This window comes from Chelonia mydas, chromosome 14 (genome assembly GCF_015237465.2).
Source record: "Chelonia mydas isolate rCheMyd1 chromosome 14, rCheMyd1.pri.v2, whole genome shotgun sequence".
NCBI classification, from domain to species: domain Eukaryota; kingdom Metazoa; phylum Chordata; order Testudines; family Cheloniidae; genus Chelonia; species Chelonia mydas.
The window spans coordinates 32,894,354-32,920,866 of NC_051254.2; the positions used below are offsets into that span (position 1 = coordinate 32,894,354).

Below are 26,513 nucleotides of genomic sequence, written 5' to 3' on the forward strand. Positions count from 1 at the left end.
TGGAACTCTTTGCCAGAGGATGTTCTGAAGGCCAAGACTATAACAGGGTTCAAAAAAGAACTAGATAAGTTCTTGGAGGATAGGTCCATCAATGGCTATTAGCCAGGATGGGCAGGGATGGTGTCCCTAGCCTCTGTTTGCCAGAAGCTGAATGGGTGACAAGGGATGGATCACTTGATGACTGCATGTTCTGTTCATTATCCCTGAAGCACCTGGCATTGGCCACTGTGGGAAGACAGGATACTAGGCTAGATGAACCATTGGTCTGACCCAGTATGGCTGTTCTTAAGTGCAGTCACTGTCTGTTTCACTCTATTCCTGGATTAGGATCCCATCCTTTCTACAACTGTTATGTCTTTTGCTCTTTACATAACATACGCAATGTGGAGAAACTACACAAGCACAGTGGAGTCCAAATAGCTGTGTTTTGTACATATATTCAACATGCAAGACCTAGGTACATACCTATACCACTGTTCTGGTCTTGAAGACAGTGAGGGTCAGCAAAGGCCCTCACATACAATTTAAAGGGACACTTCCCAATCCCTTTACACTATACTGGGTTTACACAGGAAGAACAGAGCTGGAGGAGGACCTAAGACCAAGGCAGGAGGAAGAACCCTCAACCCCAGAAGGTGGCTCCCATCTGGTATCTTCAAGACTCTTTTGGGGGTGGTATTTGGTTACATGATGGAGACAGAGCCTAACCCACAGTTTACACAGGGGTATCTGGGTGTATGCCCACCAGTGTGCGGGGATGGGCCAAGAATGCAGAGATGCTCCACCTAAATCCCTGGCAAGCGGCGGAGCTCTGAGTTTTCACAGGGGTGGCATTGAGTCCAGAGTATATAGGCAGTATCCAGAATTGTAGAGGCTGGCAGAGGGGCTGCAGAGCTAGGCAGAATCCCCACAGGCCAGATGATTTGGGTTGGTCTTGCCTGGTTAAACACAAGATCAATCTATGTAACATCCAAGATGGCAACTGACAAATGTAAGTTATCTACGTTGGTCAGCCCTAATAGCCTCTAGTGTGGAGTCTCTGATGTGTTACGAGATTTGAGCTGGTGCTAAAACATTTTCCACATTCGCTGCATCGATACGGTTTTTCTCCTGTGTGGATTCTCTGGTGTTTAATCTGATTTGACCTTTGGCTGAAGCTCTTCTCGCAACTGGGGCATTTATAAGGCTTTTCTCCTGTATGGATTCTCTGATGCCTAATCAGAGCTGAGCTTTGTGTGTAGCTTCTCCCACAGTGCAGGCATTTATAAGGCCTCTCTCCTGCGTGCAGTCTCTGGTGTCGGATAAGGTCTGAGTTTACTCCGAAGCTTTTTCCGCACTCGGGGCATGTATAGGATTGCTCGCCCGTGTGCAGTCTCTGGTGCCTAATGAGGGCGGTGCTCACAGTGAAGCTTTTTGTGCATTCGGGGCACTTGTAGGGTTTTTCTGCCATGTGGGTTCTCCGATGCTTAACCAGGGCTGAGCTCTGGATGTAGCTTTTCCCGCACTCGGGACACCGATAGGGTCGCTCTCCCGTGTGGATCCTCTGGTGTATAGTGAGCTGCGAGCTCACGATGAAGTTTTTTCCACAGTCGGGGCACGTATAAGGTTTCTCCCCCGTGTGGAGTCTCCGGTGCGCAATGAGGTTGGAGCTCACGTTGAAGCTTTCCCCACAGTCGAAGCATTTGTAGGGCCTCTCCCCGGTGTGGATCCTCCAATGGGTGATAAGGTTGGAGCTCCGTTTGAAGCTCTTCCCGCACTCTGTACACGTGTGTCTTCTCTCCCCCTCTGGGTTGCTCAGCTGGGCTGGGGTTTCCTTGAGGCCCTTGCAACCTCCCACACCATTGTTGGATTTGTCACCTTTCTCCGATGGATGATTTCCCTGCTGCCTCTTTGGCCTGTGCTGAATCCCACAGCCTTCTCCCGGCTCGGGGTCCTGGGAGACATGCCCTTCAGCTCTTCCTGATAACGTCCCATGTGGTTCCACTTGCTCAGGACCATCCTGTTGAGGATTTCTCTCCTGCTTCTCACTCACCGTCCCATCACCTGCCGGGATAGAGAATCCAGACATGAGTCCTTCCCTGCACTGGGGACAAAGGAAGGCTCAGAAAGGGAATAGCAAATTGGGGGGGCCTGGGGAAATGAAACACAGTAACCACTGGGGTGGTTGAGAAAAAAAAGGAACCTGATTTAGACACTAGAAAGAGAGGTCAGTGGGGAGCTATTGCTAGATGTCAGTCAGGATCGGTGGAAGCCATGAGTGACGTCTGCCATGAGGGTATGGCACATGCTGGGCATAAGAGATGGTGGGGCAGAACTGGGAGAGCTCACGAAGTCTTTGAGCGAATCTCAGCTGATGGTTCCCTACATCCACTTCACTGGTTCCCCACCTGTGCAGGTACCTCTCAACATCTCCCTCTCTGCAGAGCCCTGAAGATCCGGGACCCACAGCTCTTCCCCTCTTTCCAGCCGGACGATCACATCAGATTTGGGAAGGAGAAATCCTGCCCAGGGAGTGAAATCAGGCAAGATCAGGATGCATTATATATTTGTAGAATATCAGTCACAAAGAACATTCCCTGATTTTAACCAGCCCCCATGCTGTGTGTGTGAAATCTGAATGTAGGAGAATGTGGTCACTGACCCCCACCCCCATGGGAGAGGCAGATGTCTGTATGGAGAGATATTGCACCTCAGTAGGAGTTTCTGGGGGACATGCTAACTCAGACCCAGCTCTGATATTAAGTCCCTGCCTGTTTCTAAACCTGCGGAGGCCAGGGCCCACCCCACAGATGGAGCTAGTCCCAGGAAGGGAGGGGAATTGGGGTTCTGTGTGAGACAGTGAATACGGACAGGTGAAGATGAAGCTTCTGCCCCCATGTAAATTATGGGGGGTGGATATGAAGTAGGATCTCCCTTAGGTTTCTGACTTCCCTGTCCCATGGGAAAAGGTATAGAGCTGAAAGTCTCTCTCTCACCAGACCAGGGGGCTACGGGGCCCAATCCCCTACAGCCTAAGAGACCAGGAAAGGACCTGAGCAGAAGCCAAATTGGGCACATCACAGACCCTACAGCTTCTAACAATCAATACTCCTGGGGGAATTCTGCACCAAAAAAAAATAAAAATTCTGCACACAATCCAAAATTCTGCATATTTTATTTGTCAAAATAACACAGTATAATCATGCCAGTTACAAATATTTTGGTAATTTATTTCAAAATATCTGTCAGCAAGTATGTCTGTAACAATGCAGATCCAAAAAAGAAAAAAAAATTCTGGTAATTTTTTTTTTTTTTTTACAAATAGATTCCTTACGAGGCATATTAATACAGAACTTAGTGTAATTCATTTAAATTGAAATGAACTGTATTTCCTGCACCTGTCAGAAGCAGTGCAAAGGTTTAGGGGAGTCAAGGGTAACAGAAGAGCTGAGGGAGAGGGAAGGAGCCTAGGAGTGAACCTGGAGGGTGTTGGGTGTGGGTATGTGGTTTTTCTTTGCTGGGCGGGAGGGGGATTGTTAGGGTGTTGGGAAGCCTCCCCCACGCAGCCCCTGGCTGACCCCAAGCCTCTCCCATTCAGCCAGGCACGTCTGCCCCGTCCCTGCACTTCTGATCCCTATGCCCTCCCCCGTCCCCAGACTCAACACCGGCACCCCACTCCTGAGCCCGTGCTCCAGTCTGTCCCATTCTGAACCCCAGTCTGTGATCCCCCAGCAGCCCTGGGTGCCCCTCTCTGTCCTGATCTGGATCCGGGAACAGGGGGCTGTGATAAACTCTACTCCTGGGAGAATTCTGCTGCACTGGGCAGAGAATTTTGTATTTTCCCGCAGAAAATAAATTTTGCCCAAGAAGTGCTGCAGTTTCACATTTTGCCCACCAGAGGCCGCTGTGGCGCTGCTGTTCTGGCGCCACAATGGCCTCTGGTGGGTAAAAGGCGGAACTGCAGCACTTCTGAGGCAAAAACGTTTTTTATGCGGGAAAATACAAAATGATAGGAGACAGATGAATTCTGCGTGTCCGCAGATGCGCAGAATTCCCGCAGGGGTAAATCAAAAGGAGAGGAATCCCTTACCCAGCGAGGTCACTGTCTCGTAATTCTCCTGCATGATGTCCCTGTAGAGGGCTCTCTGACCAGGGTCCAGCAGAGCCCCCTGCCCCTCAGTGAAATACACAGCCGCCTCCCCTAGGGTCACTGGCATCTGAAACAGCCACAGTCACCCACTCAGTGCCTGCTGCCCCAGCCACAATCCCACTAGTCACAAGGGAGGAGGGCCAGTAAAATGGAAGCTCTGTGAGAACCAGAGCAGCCAGGAGGCTTGCGGGGGTGGGGAGGAGAGAGCCCCTTGTCCTTCCCAGAAGACAGAGGAGGGTGGCGCCATCACATTTAATCACACACCTACTAGCTGATACAGGAGATGGAGGCGCCAAGCAGGGGACAGGGACAGAGCCCGGGTGGGAATCCCAATACGCTCCCCATTGCTAGCTGCTGGATGTGAGGGGATAGGGCAGCTCCTCCTCACAACTGGGTGGCCCCTTCATATTTCATAGTAGCCTCTGACTACTGGGCTCAAGCTTCCACACGGAGAGGCTAGCAACTTTCCCAGTTTCTCTCCAGGGGTTTATTTACTGTTCCATAAATTGGGGGAATTCTGCCCCTTTGCAATGGGCCTGTTCCTATAAACCAGGACCCAGATCCAACAAGTCCCAGCAGGTTTCTCTCACACCCTGTCCCCCTCTCTTTCTCCTCTTGTGTATTTTCTGCCCTGGTCCCTTCAGGACAGGTCCCTGAGAAATCCCCTACCTGAATTGACTTCACCACAGCCATTCCTTTACCCAGCCCCTCGGGAGAATGGGACAATCTGGAGCGAAACGTGGATGTTATTCTGCAGCCTGTCCGGGCAAGAGGAGTGATTGGGGTAATTGCAGAAGGAGTTTTAGTCCATTTCACATCCCAATTCTCAACAGGCTCTTTCCCTGCAGAGAGACTCTGCCTGGCTGGGAAATCACTTGGTCACTTTATTACACCCAGACCCAGACTCTCCCAAAGACATATTTAAACCCTCCACATAGCAAAGGGAAATTTCGCTGCCCAAAACACAGAGCTAAGGTGACTGACCCACCTCGTCTGCTTCCAGACCATTGAATCAACTCTGTGTAAACCTCTGAAAACCAGGAATTAAAGATTTCTGGTCCACATTAGCCCTGGCAGTGTTTTCATACTAGGGACGTTTACCCATCCCTGTGGAACTCTATGGGAACCCCATGGCTTATCACTAGGGCCCTACCAAATTCACGGCCATGAAAAACGCGTCACGAACCATGAAATCTGGTCTTCCCCAGTGAAATCGGGTCTTTTATGTGCTTTTACCCAGATTTCACCGGGGGGGGGGGGGGGAGCCAGTGTTTCTCACATTGGGGGTCCTGTCCCAAAAGAGAGTTGCAGGGGGGTCCGCAAGGTTATTTTTTGCAGGGCTCATGGTATTGTCACCTTTATTTCTGCTCTGCCTTCAGAACTGGGCAGCTGGAGAGCAGTGGCTATTGGTCGGGCACCCAGCTCCGAAGCCGCCTCACCAGCAGCAGTGCAGAAGTAAGGGTAGCAGTACCGCAACCCCCGCCCCCACAATAACCTTGCGACCTCCCCACAACTCCTTTTTGGGTCAGGACTCCTACAATTACAACACTGTGAAATTTCAGATTTATATAGCTGATATCATGAAATTTACGATTTTTAAAATCCTATGACCATGAAATTGACCAAAATGGACCCTGAATTTGGTAGGGCCCTACTGATCACTGGAAGCAGTAGCCGGCTCGGGTGTGTGTGTGTGTGTGTATGGCGGGGGGGGGGGACGGGGGGGGGACGGGGCAACAGGACAGAAATGGGGTCAGATGTGTAAATAAGGAATAAACCCACACACACACACTCTCTCTCACCGCTCCATGTTATTGCCCTAACTGCACAGAGATGGCTAAATCTGCCATATTTCAAGTTGTCTCTCCCACACGTCTTATTTTTCACCCCCCCTCTGACAACTCCTCTGACAAAACAGGATAGCCCACTGAGGCTTATTCATGGTCCCCCTGAAGCGGCTCTCTCCTGAAGTTTGGCTCTTGGTGCAGACAACCCCAAAATTGTGAGCCAGACCCTCAAAATCATGACATTTGCTAAAAATAAAAATTAAAAAAAATGCAGATTCTGTTTGTGTGCATTCAGGCTTTTGGGTTTTACTCAAGTCATCAAGCTTTTCTGTGCAACCATGAAGGCTAGCAGCTGAGTTTTAATGACAGCAGAGAGTCACACCCTAATGCCTGGACTAGAAGGGCAGTGTTTGCCCTGAGATCTCCCAAACACAGTTTAGAAAGGCAGCAGATCAGTCTCCAAAAAGCGGGAGAAACACTGGACCAGACTAGTGGCTCTCTGCCTTTCCAGATGACTGTCCCCCTTTCAGGAGGTTGGTTTGTCTTGCATTCCCCCCAAATTTCACCTCACTTAAAAATGACTTACTTACAAAATCAGACATAAAAATACAAAAGTGTCACCACACACTAGTACTGAAAAATTGCTTCCTTTCTCATTTTGTCTGTATGAAATTTTAGCTTGTACTGACTTCCCTAGGCTTTTTATGTAACCTGCTGTAAAACTAGGCAAATAGCTAGGGGAGTTGATCTACCCCCTGGAAGACCTCTGCGTACCCCCAGGAATACCATGTGCCCCTGGTTGAGAACACTGGACTGGACTAGAGGACCTGGGGCTTTAAGAAAAGCACAAAATAACAAGAGACTGGGACTGCCAGATCTGAGGCTATGCAAAGTCACTTCCCTGCCCGGCCCCAGCCCTTTCCCCCAGGTCTCTCCCCTCACCTGCAGGCTCCGGCTCCGGGGCTGGTGTCGGCAGAGCCCGGGGCTGCCCCAGGGGCTGGTTCCAAGCACCGGAGAAAGTCCCACCTGGGCTGGGCACAGAGGGGAGTTAATGCAGGTCTCCCCCTGCACAGACCCCGCTGAAGCAGGTGCTCAGCCTGGGCTCCCAGGTCACAACAGAAGCAGCAGCATCTTCCACCAGGCTTTAGCACTAACTCAGATGTAGGATCCACCTGAGCTCCGATTCCTCTTCCTTTTCCCCCAGCAGCTCCTGTCTCCCTCTCTCCCCTCCCAGCATCAGCTGCTAGAGCCCAGCTGGTTTAGCCCCTTCCTGTGCCCTTCAATACCAAGTCGGGTAGCAACACTCACAGGGATTTTCTCAGGCTGGAAGGAGCCTTGTTCCCACACAGCTGTGAATAGAACCCAGGTGTCCTGACTCCCTGCCCATCCCCCCCGGCCTGAGAGCTTCCCAGCCTGGGGCGTTTTTGGTTTGGTTTTCTCTACAGCTGGATCCACACACACCTTTGGCACCAACCAATCCCCCGCAAGGAGCCCCCCCGCCCCATGTCCCATTGCAAAACCTTCCCCTGAGCCCTGGCAGTTCAAACCCGGCGGCTGCTGCATGCAGGGCGCCGCTCCCCGGGCCCCAGCGCTGGGAGGAAGCGGAGCAGACCCAATGCTGCCCGCGGTGCTAGGAGCCCATCCTCCGGAGCCTGCTGCAGCCCTGGGGGCAGCTGTGGAGCACGGCGGGGACCCCCAGGAGGCAGCTGGGGGAGCGGATCTCCAAGGGGTTTGTGCGGAGCTGGAGGATGCTCGGGTGCTGTTGGGGGAGGAGGGTGTTCAGAAGTGGGGGGTTGGAGCTAGGAGGTGCGAGGAGGGTGCTTATCACTGGGGTGTGGGGGGAGTTGGAGCTGGAGGGTTAGGGGGTGTCACTGGGGAGGTTGGGAGCTGGTTGTTGGGGGGCGTTGTTTGTAACTGGGGTGTGTGGGACATGCTGGTGGGGGGGTTGGAGGTGGAGGGTTAGGGGGTGTTACTGGGGAGCTGGTTGTTGGGGGGGTGCTGTTTCTAACTGGAGTGTGTGGGCATGCCTGTGGGGGGGGGGGGGTTGGAGCTGGAGGGTTAGGGGGTGTCACTGGGGGAGGTTGGGAGCTGGTTGTTGGGGGCACTGTTTGTAACTGGGGCGTGTGGGACATTCTGGGGGGGGGGCGGGAGCTGGGTGTGGAGATGGCATGGCGGGGATGTTTGGAGCTGGGATGTTTCAGGTTAGGGGGTGCTGGTGGTTAGGGTTGCCACCTCTCAGGTACAATACCCAGGACATCTGGGATGATGCTGAGCCCTCATCTGGGGAAAATCTGGGCAGGTGGCAAGCCTGGTGTTTGAGGGGACTGGAGCTTTGTGGGGTTGTGTGAGGGGGAGATATTTGGACGTTGGATTTGTGCTGGACACTGATTCTAACTGGGGAGGGGTTGAGGTCTGATAGTGGGGGGAGCAGGGAGCTGGTATGTGGGAGTTGATTTATGGGGCAGTGGTTGGAGCTGGGGTGTTGATTGGTGGCTGTGTTTAGAACTGGTCTGCGGAGAAATGTTTGGAGCTGGGGCGAGTTGGGGGGGTGGGAAGGGGTTTGGAATTAAGGTTGTTTGTGGGGAGGGATGATTGGAGCTGCACTCACACACCCCCTCCCTTGAGCTGCCATTGTTTTTCTCTGGCCCATGGCCTTGCCCTCTGACATCTGCCTCACTGTAGCTGCCAAACCCACAAGCCTGAGGGCCTCCTCCTGCCCTGGGATCTGTGTGAGCGAGTGCCGGGGATGGTGTACCAGCATCTGCAGGGCAGGACTGGGCCCTGAAATCTGGCAGTTGGGTGGCCATTGGCAGCAGTTTGTAAAAAAGCACCTTCTTTCTCCCCTCCCCCCCCCACCCCCTTTCTTCCAGGAGATGTCACAAGCGTGTCTGGCCTGTCTGAGGAAAAAGAGAGAAGACGACAAAGCTTATAGGGAGAGAAAAAGCAAAGAGCCACTGGTAGGTACAGCCTCCCACTCAAGTTTACTTGGGATTGGTTTGCCCAGAGCAACATGGCAAATGCAGGGCCCGTCCTGCCAGCCTCAGCCAAGAATCTCTCCTCATTGGAGCCGAGGGAGGAGGGCAGGGTTGGGCACATGTTGGGTAACGTGATGACCTCTGGGTGCGAGAGGCTGCTATGCAGGAGAGGGTCTGCCTCTGTATTGGCTTGGAGAGACCCAGTCCAAGGGCTGCTCTGATATTACAGTGGCTGGGGTTTCTCTATAGCAGCGGTTCTCAATCAGGGGTAAGTGTACCCCTGGGGGTACACAGAGGTCTTCCAGGGGGTACATCAACTCATCTAGATATTTGCCTAATTTTACAACAGGCTACATAAAAAACACTAGTGAAGTCAGTACAAACTAAAATTTCATACAGACAATGACTTGTTTATACTGCTCTATATGCTGTATGTGGCAATGTAAGTACAATATTTATATTCCAATCGATTTATTTTGTAATTATATGGTACAACAAGAAAGTCAGCAATTTTTCAGTAACAGTGTGGCTGTGACACTTTTGTATTTTTATGTCTGATTTTGTAAGCAAGTCATTTTTAAGTGCGGTGAAACTTGGGGGTATGCAAGAAAGGGGTACAGTAGTCTGGAAAAGTTGAGAGCTCCCGGGGCAGTGATGTGGAGAGAGAATGTGGGCTGTCTGGCAAGTTTGACTTGGTGCAAGCTGACAAGGTTAGCAAAGTGCCTTGCTACTCTCCTTGTTTGCTGTCAAGCTTGGAGCTGGGGCGAACCTTTATATCTCTACGAACTCTGTCCATGTGCCAAGATGATCGGGCGTATTGTTTTCAGGGCTGCTGTAGACTGCCGCATGTCCTTCTGCCCCTCGCATGAGGGGTTCTTCTGGCTTTTCCTTCGTCTCCAATAAGTCACATTAGACAGAAAGTCTATGGCCGCCCCTTTGTTCAGGAAACTGTTTCCCTTCACCCACTTCTGGGCCATATGCTTGGGCCCCTTTTGCCAGGGCGGATCTTAAATATATTATTGCCTTTGGTGAGCAATATTTTTCCCTCCCTCCCCAATAATTTGTACTAAAAAAATCAGATATTCTCTCTCACAAGAACTGATCATCTAGCCGGCCCCATCTCTTCCTGCACCCCGTTCTGTGATGCTGGGCTCCTGGAAAATACAGGTTCGGAGGGAACTCTACCAAATTGTGGTGGCCAATTTATGTGCCTTTTGCAGTAGATAGTGCAGATCTTCATGATATGATTGTCCTTGCTTTCCTTGTGGGCTTTGATTCTCAGCTGAAATAGTTAACAGTGTGGCCGTGTTTAATGTGTCGACCTCGGAGTCTGAGGTCAACATGCCATTTGGGATGAATGGAGCAGTTCGTGCATCTAAGAGCTCCTGTGTCGGGCACTGATAATGGCACCAGTTAAATTTCTTTCACCTTTTTTCTTTGCCATCGTTGTTCCAGGGGCTGGTGACCTTCGAGGAGGTGGCTGTGTACTTCACTGAGGGGCAGGGGGCTCTGCTGGACCCCAGTCAGAGAGCCCTCTATAGGGATGTCATGCAGGAGAATTAGGAGACAGTGACCTCACTATGTAAGGATCCCTGTCCCCTCTGTGACTAGCTGCTGTGGAGTCTCTGGAGTGCCAGCATCCGCTTCTGCTTGGGGTTCTTTCCTGGTCCTCAAGGTTTAAGTGAAAATGTGGGGAGTCACATTTTCCCATCCTCTCCTCCAGGCCCAGAAGGATCTCTCCTTTCTCCCGCCCCTCTCCTGGGTTTGTGGGAGCCCCCCTCTCTTTTCCTTGCTGCATCCCATCATGTCATATTGATGAAATGTAGCAACACCCCATAATATCAGGATCTGTGATGACAGGCACCCAAATCAGTGACTTCTCCCTATCTACTCTGATCTTCTTTTAACTGCTGTTGGTCCCTTAGATTTAAGAGCAGGGGAGTATCAACCCTTTATTCCCCAGAACCCTTGTGAGAGAGACTCACTCCCACACCCTCTTCCCAGGAAATTCAGAAACTCTGCAGGGAGTCTAATCCCTCCCCCTAGGAGGCAGAAGGGCTGTATAGAACTTTGCATTCACACAGACTCCCTGGTCCCTTCCTGCCTGGACTTCACCCTATCCATAGAGAGGCCTTTGGAGGTTTAGAACCAGACAAAGGGCTTAGCACCAAGACTGTGTCAGCCCATGTCTGAAGATTCCCGAATCCCCTTCAAGAGGAACAACACTCGCCCCTACACATGCAAACGTTTCTCACCCCGAGTATTACCATGTATACTTCCCATGTATTCCTCCTCCCCCCCGCCCCCAATACAGAAGGAGGCTGAATCAAAATAAGAGAGCATTCTACATAGGGCATATTATCAGGAGATATACTTCCCCCTGATCATGCATATTTTCTTTCCGCTGAGCAGGGCGTCTGATTTCTAAGCCCAACATGATCTCCCAGCTGGAGCGAGGGGAAGACCCATGCATCCCAGACCTCCAGAGCTCAGAGAAAAGGGAGAGTCCAGGGGGTACCTGCACAGGTGAGGAATTGGTTAAAATGACCCATTGACAAAGGAAGTAAAAAGTTGGGATTCCCACAAAGGCCTCCTGAGCTCCCCCCAGTTCTGCCTCATCTCACCCAGGTCAGAGCTGTCCCCAGCCGGTGTCGTATCCTCACGTCAGACGTTACTCATGGCTTCCTGCCCTGGCTGGCTGACACCTGGCCTTAGCTCCCTTCCCCCTGAGTGTTCAGGTGGATGCAGAGGCAAAACTGGTCCTCTCCTCTCTCTCTCCTCCAGGGGAAGGGAAATCAGCTTCTGATTTCTGTATGTGAACAGTTAATTTTGTTTTGAGGTTTGCCCTTCTCTGAGATCCCCTGTCTCCCCGGCACAGGGAATGACTCGCATTTGGGGTTTCTCTCTGTCCCTGCAAGTGACTTGACGGTGGCTGAGAACAAGGAGGAGAATTCTCAGCAGGAAGGCCCTGAGCCAGCGGAGCCTCATGGGACAGTGTCAATAAAATCAGAGGGGAATGTGTCCCTAAGCCTGGAACGGGGGGAATTGCATGGGATGCCATCAGTAAAAACCGAAGGGAACTTTTCACAGAGTTGTGAGCAGGGAAAAGTCTGTGAACCTCAGTGTGGATCAGAAAGGCTGCAAGAACACCAGCTGGGGATGAGTCAGGATAAATCCACTCATGATGTGGGAGGTTTGGAGGAACTCAACAAAAGCATAACCCAGCCGAGCAGCCTGGTGGGGGAGAGACCCCACAGGTGCACTGAGTGGGGGAAAAGCTTTAGTTGCAACTCGCGCCTTATCCGGCACCGGAGGATGCAGACGGGGGAAAAACCTATAGCTGCGCCGACTGCAGGAAAAGCTTCAGCCACGGTTCCGCTCTCGTCCGGCACCGGAGAACCCATGCGACAAGTGCCCCGACTGCGAGAAAAGTTTCTGCAGCAGCTTGGCGCTCACCAGCCATCGCAGGCTGCACATGGGGAGAAACCCTACGCCTGCTCCGCGTGCGGGAAGAGCTTTAGCTGCAGCTCGTCCCTCGTGACGCACCGGCAAGTCCACACAGGCGAGAGACCCTATCCCTGCCTGGGCTGCGAGAAGAGCTTCCAGCAGAGATCCAACCTGGTTGTGCATCAGATACTCCACTGTGTGAATAGACCTTACAAATAAACAAACGCCCGTCCCATCCCCAGAGCATTTGCAGTTCTCAGGAATGTCAGGGGGCATTCGGTCACCGGCTGCCTGTCTCTGGGGTCAGGAGACAGCAGTAGCCTACTCCAGCCTGATCGGTACTGCTCTCTGGCTCGGCAGGCGGAGGAACAGAGACCCCGTTTGGCTCCGCCTTCCTGCTGCAGCCCCAGCTTCTAAGTCCTTTGCTTCATGGCAGGGGAGGAACAAGATCATCCCAGGCACAGAAGGCAGATGGGAGGGACTCCCCTCCCTTCTCTATCCATGGAGAGGGATACTCCAGCCATGTCTCGCTCCAGAGACCTGTGCCTAGCTTCACCCAGCACCTGGGCTGTGATCCCCACTCTGGTTTCCCCAAATAGTCGTGGTTGACCAAGGGCTTGTCTACATAGGGAAAGAGACCGGAACAGCTATTGCCAAATGATTTTGGAAGTAGATTAAACTAAACCACAAAAAGTCACTCTTGATATGGTATAAAAGCATCCGCACAGGGAATTACTGTAGAGTAGCTCTTGTGCTTTACATCCATACCCTAGCTTATTTGGAATAACTTCCCTGCGTAGACAAGGCCTTAGAAAGTTGCTTCTAAGTTTCCCTGTCACAGGTGATCAATCTGCTTGAGGGGAAAAGTGACAATGAACACAGCCAAAGACAATACATTTCAAAAGTCACAGGCTTGTTCACTGAAGTGGTTCTGCAGTATTCTGGCAGGGATGAGATCCTGGGACATTTAGCCCTTTGGGGAATAATGCAAAACAGGTGCATTATAAGGGGAGCTAATTTCCTAACAGAGAGGGCACTGGCCTGGGACCAGGGTTCAATTCATAGAATCACAGAACCATAGGATTAGAAGTGTCCACAAGGGTCATTTTGTCTAACCCGTGCCAAGATGCAGGGTTTGTTGTGTCTAAACCATCCAAGATGGGTGGCTCTCTAGCCTCCTTTTGAAAACCTCCAGTGAAGAAGCTGGCCTGTGGTTCCCCTGAGGTCCTTGTGAGTTCCCTATCAATGGATTTTACCCACTTTCTCTTCTGGCTGGTTTCCCTGCTGCTCCTCTGGCCTGTACTGTCTCTCACAACTTTTTCACTGCTCATGACTCCTGGACATATGCCATTTGGATCTTTGCAACAATACCCCGTGCAGGTCCACATGCTCAGCATCCTTCTGCTGAGGATTCTGTTCCTCATTCTCACTCACCATCCCACCACCTGTGCAGGCACCTCTCAGGATCTCTTGTTCCTCTGAGCCCTGGAGGTCTGGGACCCATGGATCGCCCCCTTGTTCCAGCTGGGAGATCACATCAGGTTTGGAAACTGGAAACTCCAGTGAGGTCACAGTCTCATAGTTCTCCTGCATGACGTCTCTGTAGAGGGCTCTCTGAGCAGGGTCCCGCAGAGCCCACTCTTCATAAAATACACAGCCACCTCCTCAAAGGTCACCGGCCCCTGCAATCTGCAGCCCGGGGGGAGGGATTGGCCTGCTAACCCAGGGTTGTGAGTTCAATCCTTGAGGGGGCCATTTAGGGATCTGAGGCAAAAATTGGGGATTGGTCCTGCTTTGAGCAGGGGGTTGGACTAGATGACCTCCTGAGGTCCCTTCCAACCCTGGTATTCTATGAAGCTTCCACAACCTCCTGAGGCAACTGTTCAATGGGCCTATTGTTCTTAGAGTTAGGAAGTTTTTCCTGAGATTTAATCTAAATCTGCTATGCTGTAGTTTGAACTCATTGCCTCTTGTCCTGCCCTCTGTGGCAAGAGAGCAACGTTTCTCCATCTTTTTTATGGCAGCCTTTGAAGACTGCTGTCAGGTCCCCCCTTAATCTCCTCTTTTCCAAACTAAACATACCCAGTTCCTTCAGCCTTTGCTCAGATCAGGGCCGGCTCTACAGTTTTTGCCGCGCCAAGCAGTGAAAAAAACTGCCGCCGCGGATGGCAAAAGGGAGAAGCTGCCGCCGAATTGCCACCGTGGCTAGAGGAGCTGCCGCCCCTTTCGCACTGCCGCCCCACGCAGCTGCTTGGAACGCTGGTGCCTGGAGCCGGCCCTGGCTCCGATGGCTGCATTCCATCCCTTTGATTATCTTTGTCGCTTGCCTCTGGATCCTTTCCAGTTTCTCGACATCTTTTCTATACACTGGTGACCAAAATTTGGCACAGCACTCCAGCTGAGGCCTAACCAGAGCCAAATAGAGTGGTACTATCACCTCCTGCGACTTGCATGCTATGCCTCTGTTAATGCAACCTAAAGTTGCATTTGCTTTTTTTGCAACAGCATCGCATTGCTGACTCATATGGAGGCTCTGATCCAAAATAACTCCCAGGTCTTTCTCAGCAGTGCTGCTGCCAAGCCAGTTAGCCCCCATTCTGTATCTGTGCATATGGTGCTTCTTCAGTAAGTGCAGCACTTCACATTTGCCTTTCTTGAATTTTGTTTTGTTGTCTATAGCCCGGTTCTCCTATTTATCAAGATCCCTCTGAACTTTAGCTCTATTCTCCAAAATGTGTCATCTGCAAATTTGATCAGCACGCTCTCTAGTCCTACATCCAGGTCGTTAATGAAGATGTTAAACAACACTGTACACGGAACAGATCCCTGTGGAACCCCACTCGAGACCTTCCTCCAATCTGACATCATTCAATTAATAATTACCCTTTGTCTGCAGTTGTTTAACCAATTACATATCCACTTAATGGTAGTTCTGCCAAGCTGGCATTTCTCCAGCTTACTTATCAAAGTGTGCGGAGGGACTGTGTCAGAAGCCTTGCTGAAGTCCAGGTAAATTATGTCCACCACATTCTCGCATCCACCAAACCAGTTACTCTGTCAAAGAAGGAAATCAAGCTGGTTTGGCATGATTTGTTCTTAGTAAATCCACGCTGGCTCCTTGTGATTACCCCTTCATCCTCCAGGTATTTGCAAATTGAATGTTATACATTGCTCTATTACAGGGGTGGCCAAACTTACTGACCCTCCAAGACGCATATGACAATCCTCAGAAGTTCAAGAGCTGGGGCGTGACTGCCGAGGCTCGGGGCTTCAGCCTTGCAGGTAGGGGGATCTCAGGCCTCAGCCCCATGGGAGATGCCTGCCAGGGCTCGGGGCTGAAGCCCTGCTCCTGCTGAAGTTCCAAGCCCCAGCAGGCGTGCCCTGTGGGACTGAAGCCCTGAAACCTTCCTTCCTGCTGGACAGAATCCTGAAGTGACGCATAGGGAGGGGGGCACACAGGGTCACATGCCCCCCTAAGATTTTTGCCAGGATTTGCAGGCCCTGCTCAGTCACATGGTGCTGCCTGACCACCTCCCTGCATGGCAGCTGCTGGAGCTGGCAAGCTGGGAGCTGCGGCTGGGGGGAGAGACAGCGGCCAACATCTGGGAGCTGCAGGGAGAGCCATTGCTTATGCTGCTGCCTCTCCTCGGGGAGCTAAAGCAGCAACCTCTTCCTGCAGCTCCCAGCTGTTTGCTGCTGCCTCTCCACGCGGAGCAAACACCCGGGAGCTGTAGGAGGGACTGCTGAGGATAAGAGGGGGTGTGCTTGAGGGGCATGACTCAAGCTGTTGCGGGGGGCAAACCTTTAAATTGTGCCTCCCCACACTGTTTTCAGCAGCCACCAGTAATCTCTGGCAGAAGCCCCTAGCCCTGCCAAAAGGCAGAAGCCCTAAGCTCCCCCGCAGTCTGGTAGGCAGAGAATGGGGGGTGGGGGGCTCCGCGAGCTGCACCTGAACTGTAAAAGAGACACATGGGGCTCGCGAGCCACAGTTTGGCCACCCCTGGTCTAGTAGCTTCCCAGGGATCAAAGTCAGACTGACTGGTCTGTAGTTCCCAGGCTCCTCCTTCCCAAATCCCCAGCTTGGCCGGTGACCCCAGGCAAGTTACTTCCCCATCTGTAACAGGGCGACAATGGCATTCACCTCCATCGCTTTGAGACCTCTGGATGAATAGCCCTATAGAAGAACTCGGTATCATCATCATCAACTAGTGCTGCCCCAACCCCTCCAGTAGAGCAGTACCCCTGTCCGCCAGCAGAGGCTCTAGCCCTGTGTTTCTTCTCCTGCAACTTCCTAATTCCCCACATAACCCATCTCCCTGCAGGCAGGGCCATCCCGAGCAGGGTGCGGGGCCCGGGACATAGAAAGTCGGCACTTATCTGCTCCCCCCAGCTCCTGCCCCCACTTCACCCCTTCCCCCAGGGCCCCACCCCACCCTGCTTCTTCCCACCCCTGCTCCGCCTCTTCCCACCCCTGCCCCTCCGGCCCCGTCTCTTCCCTATCCAGTTCCACCCCCTCCCCCAAGCGCGCTGCACCCTCGTGCCTCTCCCCTCCCCACCAGTGCCAGATGCTGCAAAACAGCTGATCGGCGGCAGGTGCTGATAGGGAGAGGGAAGCACTGATCAGCGGGGCCCACCGATGGGCAGGAGGCACTGGGGGGAGGGGGAGGTTAGTAGGGGGGCTCCTCCTTCCCCCCCCCCGCCCGCCGCTCGACTCCCTGTTCACCTCCTCACCCCTCTCGCCCGCCCGCCTCACCTCCGCGCCGGGCACCTGCCTCCTCACGAAGGGCGGGGCCCCCCAAGCACGGGGCCCGGGGCAGTCGCCCCAATTGGCCATACCCTAGGGACGGCTCTGCCTGCATGCTGGTGGCTGGAAGTAAAAGCTAGACAAATTCAGACAGGAAATAAGCACACATTTTAACAGTGCAAGTAATTCACCATCGGAACAACTTACCGAGGGTGATGGCGGAGTCTCCGTCACTGAAAATCTTTAAATCAAGATGGAATGTTTTTTCTGGTTCAAACGGGCACCATTCCAGGGAAGTCCTATGGCCTGTGTTACACAGGAGGTCAGACTAGATGATCACAATTGTCCCTTCTGGCCTCCGACTCTGGGAATAATCTTCACCCACGGAGCACGTCCTCCCTAATTCCCCAGCACTCAAGAGGAGGGCTCTATAATTCCCCCCACCCCGCTCCCCAGCACGCAGGGCTCCGTAATCCCACCCCTCCCAGGCACGCAGGGCTCCGTAATCCCACCCCTCCCAGGCACGCAGGGCTCCAGACAAGCTCCACCTGCTTCTCAAGAAAGCACAAGGAAGTTTCAGGGAGGGAACTTATTTATTTACGTGGGACCTGAAGTGACCCGGACACGGAACCGGGAAACTAAACAAAGGTGTCCGGAGAGAAGGTCTCTGCTTCCCCAACCTCAGGGCGCTGAGCGGCCAGGTGCCGTGGGGAACAGAGGAGTTGTCCACTCCAGGGTGATGGAAGCACTAGTGGAAGTGGGGGAGGGGGTTCTTACTCCACCCTCCCCTGGAGAAGACGGGTGTGTGTGTCTCTCTCTCCAGCCTCCCCATCAGATCAGCAGGAGGCGCAGGGTCTCCAGACAGCTGGATCTGCAGCAGCAAAAGGCTCTATCTGACAAAGCCCAAGAGTCAGCTGCTGCCATGTCCTGGCCCCAGAGAGGCTGGCGGGGGATCACTCCCGCTGGCTGGCCCTAGCCGCGGCACCAAGGGCACCGTGCCCCCCGTGGTGCAGCCTGCGGTGGGTGATCACGTTGGAGCTCTGGCTGAAGCGTTTCCCGCAGTCGGGGCAGACGTAGGGTTTCTCTCCGGTGTGGGTCCTGCGGTGCTTGGTGAGGGAGGAGTTGACGTTGAAGCCTTTCCCGCAGTCCAGGCAGACGTAGGGCCGCTCCCCGGTGTGCACCCTCTGGTGGGTGGTGAGGTGGGCTCTCTGGCTGTACTGCCGCCCGCACTCCCCGCACCGGAAGGGCTTCTCTCCCGTGTGGATGCGCCGGTGCCGCACCAAGTTGGAGACCACAGCGAAGCTCTTCCCGCAGTCGCCGCAGATGAAGGGGGTCTCCCCGGTGTGGCTGCGCTGGTGGGTGAGGAGGTAGGAGCTGGTGGTGAAGCCCTTCCCGCAGTCGGAGCATTTGTAGCGCTTTTCGCGCCGGGAGGCGCTCTGGTGCCGGGCCAGGTGGGGCCGGTCGCTGAAGCCCTTCCCGCAGTCGGCGCAGCTGTAGGGCCGCTCGCCGGTGTGGGTGCGCTGGTGGGCGATCAGCTTGGAGCTGATGGTGAAGCCTTTCCCGCAGTCGGGGCACTTGTAGGGCCGCTCACCCGTGTGCAGCCGCTGGTGGGTCAGCAGGTTGGAGCTGCCGCTGAAGCATTTCCCGCAGTCACTGCAGGCGTAGGGCCGCTCCCCGGTGTGGATGCGCCGGTGCTTGATGAGGTCCGAGCTGACGTTGAAGCACTTCCCGCACTCCAGGCAGACGTAGGGACGCTCGCCGGTGTGCAGCCGCCGGTGGGTGACCAGGTGGGAGCGCTGGCTGCAGCGCCGCCCGCAGTCGGGGCACTTGTAGGGCTTTTCGCCCGTGTGGCTCCGCTGGTGACGCACCAGGTTGGAGACCACGTTGAAGCGCTTCCCGCAGTCCCCGCAGGCGTAGGGTTTCTCTCCGGTGTGGATCCGCCGGTGGGTGACCAAGGCCGAGCTGTGCCCGAAGCCTTTCCCGCAGTCGGGACATTTGTAGGGCTTCTCGCCGGCATGCCCACGCTGGTGCCGCAGGAGGTTGGAGAAGGCGCCAAAGGTTTTGCCGCAGTCGGCGCACGGGTGGGGTCTCTTGGCCCCGTGGGTCCTCTGATGTGCCAGGAGGTTGGACCGCCGACGGAAGCTCTTCCCGCAGTCTTTGCACGTGTTCAGTCTCTCCCTGGGGCGCGGGCCCTTGCGCAACAGGGAGTCTTTGCGGGTCCTGAATATTTCCCCGAGGCGAATGGGGTGATCTGGACAGGAGTCAACTCCCTGCACTGGGGAGAAAGGAAATCTCAGAGAGGGGAATGGCAAAGGGGAGAAAATAAACCAAAATAACTGCTGGGGAGACTGAAAAATCAGGAGTCAAGCCCTTCCCCTGAGGAGGAGCAATTCTATCTCTGCATCCCGCTGAACACTCAGCCCAAAGGGAGGTTCTGCCAGCTGTCGGTCAAGGCGGGTGGGAAGCCATGAGCGACGTCTGCCATGAGGATATGACCCCTGTGGCGGACAATCCTGACGGGGCAGGGGGGGATGAGGCAGAACTGGGGGTGCTCATGGGGCCTTTGTGGGAATCCCAGTTGTCTCCTTCACTCACCGATGACATCTGTGTCAGTTTCATGGATTCCTCACCTGGGCAGTCTCCTCTGGGGTTCTCCCTTTCCCTAGAGCCTTGGAGATCCGGGACCCACGGCTCTTCCTCTTGTTGCCGCTGGGAGACAGCGTCGGGTTTTGGAATCGGAGATCCTGTTCACAAGACAGCAGAGTGGTAAAGACCCTGGTTGGTTAAACTGTCCTAAAAATTTAGGGCAAGAATGTTCTGGGATTTGGCTGGAGGGGGAATATTCATGGACCACGTTCATGGACCTCTTGGGGAAATCTCCCTCTGCCCCTTTGAAAGTCCAGGAGGTGGAGACAGGATTTAGATCATTCTATTTCCAAATCTCTTGTCCCATGGGAAGAGGCATGGAGGTTCTGGCCTCATCCCAGAAATCTTGGAGACCTAGGCCGATCCCAGAGCTGCAGCTGCCCAAGGCAAGTCAGGGACTATACAGTTTCTAACAAACGATGGGAAAACACACCCTCCCTTACCCTGTGAGGTCCCGTTCGCATGGTTCTCCTGCATGGCGTCCCTGTAGAGGGCCCTCTGACCAGGGTCAGTGAAGTACAAAGCCACCTCCTTGAAGGTCACTGGTCCCTGAAACAACAGGCATTCGCCACTCAGCACTTGCTGCCTCAGCCCCAATTCCACCAGCTCAGCCACTGGGGACCCAGACTGGTGTGTCTGCTCCATTCCCCAACACATTATGTCCTGACAGTTCCCATAACCCCTGCAGTTAGATTTGCATCCCAACTGGTCCCTCATTCCAGACTGCTCCATGCACACCTGCCCTGTCATCACACCCAGATTTGCCTCTTCCTTGCTGCTCCGGACATAAGAATGGCCATCCTGGGTCAGACCAATGGTCCGTCTAGCCCAGTCTTCTGTCTTCCAGCTGGTGCCAATGCCTCAGAGGGAATGAACAGAACAGGGCAACTATTGAGTGATCCATCCCCTGTCGTCCAGTCCCAGCTCCTGGCAATTGTTTTGCAATGTAAGGACAGTCAGATCAGAGAGCTGCGGCTGTGGAAAATGCTTCTGATGCTGCAAGATCAAATCCAGCCTTGTCTTGACCTGCCGGCCCTTCCGACTTCGTACACGCATGGCCCTCATCCCATCCGCATTACGGGAACAGCAGCGCAGAGAGACTACGTGGGAATCAGGGGTGTGGCCTAGTGGTTAGAACAGGGCAACACGGCTGCAAAGTTACATCACATCCCCGTCCTTCAGTTTCCTCATCAGTACAATGTGATAACAAGACCAGCCTAGCTCCCAGGTAGGTGAAAGTCTGGGGTGGAAGGAGGAGCATTAACGTATTATTATTAGACGGAGAGAGGCCAAATCAGAAACAGCTCCTTTGGTACGCACGCTCACAACCACAAAAAGTCACCCAAAGATGCTGCTCCAAATGTGGCAGTTCTGGCCCCAGTTTGTCACAGGGTCAGGTCTCAGTCCACCCAAAAGGGGAGATTCCTGCTTCCCAGTAACAGGCATGAACAGGGTCCATCACACCCCTTGTAAATAAAAATTCCCTGCCCCAACCCTACCCTGTGTATTTCCTGCCCCTCTATCTACAGGACAAACCCACAGCAGCTCCCTGAGAAATCCCCCTACCTGAGCCGGCTCCGCTCCAGCCATTTCCCTGCCCTGGCCCGCAGGAGGACGGGATGATCCGGAGTGAAACGTGGATGTTGTTCTGCGGCCTGACAGGGGGGAAAGGGGAGTGGGGAGGTTTCAGATGGGACTTGAGTCCACTTCACACCCCGATTCCCCCCCAGCTCCATCCCTGCAGAGAAACCTTCCAGATTCTGCTGCCCCTGCTCTCCCCTGTCTCCCTCCTGCCCCCTCTCCCCTCCCCTCGGGCTGGGAGACTCGGTCCCTGGCCGGGTCCCGGCCCGTTCGCTCTCCCGGCGCTGGCTCGGCTCCTGCAGGCGCTCAGGGGGCAGAGCCCGGGGCAGGGGGGGCAGCAGCTCCGGGACTCGCAGACCCCCGCCCCCCCGGGAGCAGAGCTGGGGCGAGGAGGGGCCGTTGGTGCAGAGTCACTTTCCTGCCCGGCCCCAGCCCTTCCCCCGGGTCTCTCCCCCCTCACCTGCAGGCTCCGGCTCAGGGGCTGGTGTCGGCGGAGCCCGGGGCTGCCCCAGGGGCTGGTTCCACCCACCGCAGAAAGTCCCGCCCCCCGGCTGGCACAGAGCGGGGTTAACGCCGGTCGCTCCCCGCACAGACCCCGCTGGGGAGCAGCAGCGGCTCAGCCCGGGCTCACAAGCATCGTGTCCCATCCAGGAGCCGCACAGCCTCTCCTCGCTCCCCCCAGCATCCACACGAGCCCCAGCTGCTCCAGCCCCTTCCTGTTCCCCTCAATATCAAGCCGAGCTGCAACACTCACTGGATGCAGCCGCCCTGGTCCAGGCTGGGGGGCGAACTAATAAAGATGCTGAGTGAGGCCCACCCAGCTCAGCGAGCCTCCAGCCGGGGGGGGGGGCGGCTCTTTCTGCAGCTCAGTGACCCTCCAGCTCTTGCCTAGTCCAGCAAACCCCCAGCAGAGAGCAGAGAAAGCTCAGCCTGGTTCCTCCTCCTCGCTGCAGCCCCAGCTCCGGAGTCCTCTTGCCTACCTCGTGATGAGGGAAGGCGTGACCGAGAACTTCCCTTCTGCTGAATCACATGCCCAGTGAGGGGCTGTTAAGGGTTAATGGGATTTTATGAACCCAGTGTTGCCACAGGAAAAATCACGAGCTAAACCACAGGAAAATCACAAGATGGACTTAAAAAGGGTGAGGTTTTAAAAGGTCGAGGTTCCTTTTGTTTGCTTTCTACTTTTTGGAACCTTTAAGGAGTTCTGTTTTCCAGGTTTCTTTGGCATGGGTTTTGTTGTTTTGGTGTGGTTTAGAGGGCTTTTATGTTTGTTTGTTTTTAAAAGAAACATACCCCCTTTTCTAAGTGAAAGCAGAGATTTTCCCATGATCACAGGAGTCCAGGAGCTGGGACTTTAAGGAAAATTCAAAATATCACAAGAGAGGTGATTAAAATCCGGAGAGTTGGCATTTCTGTTGTTTAGTATATATTTATTTATGAGCTCTGTTGCAGAAGCATCGAACACATGTACACACACACAGACACAGACACACACACAAAATCACTGTGTCCCTGGACTTTAAAGGGATAAAATCACCCTGAAGAAAGCAAAGGGTTTTTAGTAAGATTATTTAACTGTTTTCCTTTTAAAAACAAAACCAAAAAACCTTTTTATTAAGGCAAAGTTACAATAAAAGGTTAACATACTACATTATTTATCCTGTCAGTATTAAAGAACCTGGCTAAACCAGAATCTTTCCTTTGTTTTTAACAACTATTTTATAATGTTGCCAACTCCCACAATTGCATCATGAGGTTTGCAATCTTTGGTGCATTTCCGAAAGCCCCAGCTCCTGAATTCATGTTATTCCACGAAAGTCTCAGCTTTCACTTATAAAAATACAGGAACACAGGACTGGAAGGGCCATTCTGGGCTAGTGAGAAATCCAGTCCCCCTGCTCTCGCAGGCAATCCCATCATATAATCCCATTCATGAATTTATCAAGCTCCATTTTAGTACTAATTAGGTTGTTTGCCCCCACTATGACTATTGAGGGGCTGTTCCAGAACTTCACTTCTCTGATGGTTAGAAACCTTCCAATTTCCAACCTAGATTTATTCACGGCTGGTTAGTTTCTTGCCCTGTTGGTTGCAGAGGAAAGCTTGCAAATTTGACCTGATTGTTTCATAAAAGTTCAAAAGGTAGAAGGCAAATTAAAAAAGCCATCATCTATCTAATCTAACTAATCTATCTATTTATCTATCTCATGATCTGCAAGGTAATCTCATGATCTTGGGAGGGACCTGACTCATGGGTTTTGAAGATTTGCGGTTTGTTGTGCTTTATTCAAATCCAGTGAAAACTGAACATTTGGGAGAAAACATGTCTTTGTTAGCGGTCCGACACTCTGCTTCTTCAGCGAATATGTGAAAGCTCACAGTTCACATGTCTCAGGCTCCAACTGCCAGCAAAGCTCAGGGGCGTCTGATTCAGATGTCCTGATATTGCCCAGTTCAGAAAAAGCGGGGGAGGTGGATTTTTAAAATTGAGATTTCCTTTATACATCATTTTAAATAAAAGCACAAACTCAATGTTAAAACATCCCTTTGCAGATGACTTTGAAGAGTGAGGATCGGCGTGCGAGCAGTGACTGAGAAACGCAGGACGGGTAGCACAGACTCTCCATGTGTGTGGGTAGAAAGGCGAATGAGACACCAAGAAGCATCGGCGCCCTCTGGTGTGAACCCCATCCTCCAGCCACCCAGGGTGGGTCCCTCATAGGTCCTTGGGGTTAGCCCCATGCCCCAGCAGCACCCTGACATGATCCCCCATCATGTCCCCTGTCATAAATATAAAGGGAAGGGTAACCACCTTTCTGTATACAGTGCTATAAAATCCTCCTGGCCAGAGGCAACATCCTGTTACCTGTAAAGGGTTAAGAAGCTCAGCTAACCTGGCTGACACCTGACCCAAAGGGCAAGTAAGGGGACAAAATACTTTCAAATCTTGGGGGGGAGTGGGGGAAGGCTTTTGTTTTGTGCTCTTTGTTTACCTGGTTGTTCTCTCTTGGGACTGAGAGAGGCCAGGCAGAAATCCATCTTCTCCAACCCATCCTAATCCAAGTCTCCAATATTACAACCAGTATAGGTAAGCCAGGCAAGGCAGATTAGTTTATCTTTTGTTTTATGTGAATTTTCCCTGTGTTAAGAGGGAGGTTTATTCCTGTTTTCTGTAACTTTAAGGTTTTGCCTAGAGGGGGATCCTCTTTGTTTTGAATCTGAATACCCTGTAACACATTTTCCATCCTGATTTTACAGAGATGATTTTTACCTTTCTTTCTTTTTTTTTAATAAAACCCTTCTTTTAAGAACCTGACTGATTTTTCCATTGTTCCAAGATCCAGGTGTTTGGGTCTTTGATGATTTTGTAACAAATTGGTTAGGATATTATTCTCAAGCCTCCCCAGGAAAGGGGGTGTGTAGGGCTTGGGGGGATATTTTGGGGGAAGACGTCTCCAAGTGGTCTCTTTCCCTGGTCTTTGTGTAAGACGCTTGGTGGTGGCAGCATACTGTTCAAGGACAAGGGAAAGCTTGTACCTTGGGGAAGTTTTAACCTAAGCTGGTAAGAATAAGCTTAGGGGGTCTTTCATGCGGGTCCCCACATCTGTACCCTAGAGTTCAGAGTGGGGAAGGAACCCTGACATGGTAGCAGAGCGGTGGGATCATTTTGAACCAAAAGCACAGACCTGAAGAGGTTTTTTTTTAAGCTGAGAGCAGCTAGAGGGTTTTCTGTCTATTTGCCTGGAGACAGAGGTGTTAGTGTTTTTACAAAGGGATTTTTCTATTTTGAGCTGGAGTTTTCTCTACCTAAAGGCAGGATAGTTAACCTCCTGCAGGGAAATTCACATAAAACAAAAGATAAACGAATCCGCCTTGCCTGGCTTACCTATACTGGTTGCAATATTGGAGACTTGGATTAGGATGGGTTGGAGAAGATGGATTTCTGCCTGGCCTCTCTCAGTCCCAAGAGAGAACAACCAGGTAAACAAAGAGCACAAAACAAAAGCCTTCCCCCCCCCCCCCCCCCCCCCCCCCCCCCCCCCCCCCCGGATTTGAAAGTATCTTGTCCCCTTATTGGTCCTTTGGGTCAGGTGCCAGCCAGGTTAGCTGAGCTTCTTAACCCTTCACAGGTAACAGGATGTTGCCTCTGGCCAGGAGGGATTTTATAGCACTGTATACAGAAAGGTAGTTACCCTTCCCTTTATATTTATGACATCCCCCTGGTGTGATCGCCCATAGGATCTTGGCTCAGGCCCCTCACCCAAGGGGGTCTCTCTCCCTGTTTCCAAACCATCCCTCAGGCACCTGCCCCCAGCATGGTATCTGTTGCCCTCAGGGGACCCCCCTCACCAAGCGAGCAGGCAGTGGTCAAGTTTGAGTGGAGGCGACACAGTGCTACCCCCTCAGACCAGCTTGTTTGTGGCTCAACATCCCCTCCAGAGGGGGATCACACCCCAGCTGCATCCCGGGGGTCCAGCCCAGCACTCCAAGCAGCGCCAGTCTCCTGGCACCAGGGGAAGCTCAGCTGGGATCCACTCCCCATCCTGGGGAGCCCAACGCAGGGCTAAGCTCTGTCCCTCGCCCCCAGGTACAGCCTGAGGGAAGCCCGAGAGTGATGGAGTCACATGGGTTGGGGAATGTCTCCTCCCCTCCTTCAGGACGGGGGGGAAGAAAGGGACCCACCCCTGAAGCAAAGGAAGCTGGTGGGGCTGAAATGGGGCTCTGGTGTCCCCCCATTGAATTCCCTGGAGCAGGGTGTAAAGGGGCCACCTTTTCCCCAAGACCCCACCCCCCACTCATTCCTCTCTGTCCCCTCTCCCTTGTCGCTCACACTTGTGGGGTGGAGGGAGGCCAAAAGTTGCGGGAGGGGGAGGCCATAAGAACATGAGAACAGCCATTCTGGGTCAGACCAAAGGTCCATCTAGCCCAGTATCCTGTCTTCCGACAGTGGCCAAAGCCAGGTGCCCCAGAGGGAATGAACAGAACAGGTAATCATGAAGTGATCCTTTCCCTGTCCCTCATTCCTAGCTTCTGGCAAACTGAGGCTAGAGACACCATTCCTGCCCATCCTGGTTAATAGCCATAGATAGATCTATCCTCCATAAATTTATCTAGTTCTTTTTTAAACCTTATTATGGTCTTGGCCTTCACAACATCCTCTGGCATAGAGTTCCACAGGTTGACTATGTGTTGTGTGAAGAAAT

The 26,513-nt window shown here is 53.0% G+C and overlaps 3 protein-coding genes across 15 annotated transcripts in view; 2 read left to right on the forward strand and 1 right to left on the reverse strand.

Annotated features, from left to right (window-relative positions):
* LOC114022212 (zinc finger protein 184) overlaps positions 1-26,513 on the forward strand; it is a 68,834-nt gene that overhangs the window by 18,390 nt on the left and 23,931 nt on the right. The window lies entirely within an intron of this gene.
* Positions 166-22,351, reverse strand: LOC114022211 (zinc finger protein 436). Of its 12 annotated transcripts, none has more exons than XM_043528733.1 (6): positions 22,064-22,283; positions 21,295-21,383; positions 20,467-20,828; positions 20,172-20,277; positions 19,713-19,826; positions 17,657-19,352 (listed from the first exon to the last, which is right to left on the reverse strand). In XM_043528733.1, exons 4-6 carry the CDS (start codon positions 20,190-20,192, stop codon positions 18,036-18,038), a joined length of 1,452 nt encoding a protein of 483 aa, XP_043384668.1. In that variant the 5' UTR covers positions 20,193-20,277; positions 20,467-20,828; positions 21,295-21,383; positions 22,064-22,283; the 3' UTR covers positions 17,657-18,035. The 12 variants fall into 12 exon arrangements, 11 of the variants coding, with proteins under 11 accessions (XP_043384667.1, XP_043384666.1, XP_043384668.1 ...); XM_043528729.1 differs by having other exon boundaries at positions 19,678-19,826; XM_043528732.1 differs by lacking the exons at positions 17,657-19,352; positions 19,713-19,826; positions 20,172-20,277; positions 20,467-20,828; positions 22,064-22,283 and adding exons at positions 166-2,043; positions 2,400-2,501; positions 4,070-4,196; positions 21,770-22,057.
* On the forward strand, positions 7,451-13,188 carry LOC119567500 (zinc finger protein 7). Of its 2 annotated transcripts, XR_006285886.1 has the most exons (5): positions 7,451-7,645; positions 8,787-8,873; positions 10,347-10,473; positions 11,304-11,417; positions 11,770-13,176. XR_006285886.1 is itself a non-coding variant. In XM_043528902.1 (3 exons), exons 2-3 carry the CDS (start codon positions 11,327-11,329, stop codon positions 12,555-12,557), a joined length of 879 nt encoding a protein of 292 aa, XP_043384837.1. In that variant the 5' UTR covers positions 9,903-10,473; positions 11,304-11,326; the 3' UTR covers positions 12,558-13,188. The 2 variants fall into 2 exon arrangements, 1 of the variants encoding a protein (XP_043384837.1); XM_043528902.1 differs by lacking the exons at positions 7,451-7,645; positions 8,787-8,873 and having other exon boundaries at positions 9,903-10,473; positions 11,770-13,188.

Bases quoted from the DNA above. Each gene is read 5' to 3' on its own strand.
- LOC119567500 (XM_043528902.1), top strand. From the start codon at position 11,327: ATGATCTCCCAGCTGGAGCGAGGGGAAGACCCATGCATCCCAGACCTC. The intron at 11,418-11,769 runs GTGAGGAATTGG...TCCCCGGCACAG, and splicing joins TCCAGGGGGTACCTGCACAG to GGAATGACTCGCATTTGGGG.
- LOC114022211 (XM_037913535.2), bottom strand. From the start codon at position 21,956: ATGGGACACGATGCTTGTGAGCCCGGGCTGAGCCGCTGCTGCTCCCCA. The intron at 21,384-21,769 runs GTGAGGGGGGAG...CCCCCCTGTCAG, and splicing joins CCCTGAGCCGGAGCCTGCAG to GCCGCAGAACAACATCCACG. The intron at 19,827-20,171 runs GTAAGGGAGGGT...TCTTGTGAACAG, and splicing joins TGCGAACGGGACCTCACAGG to GATCTCCGATTCCAAAACCC.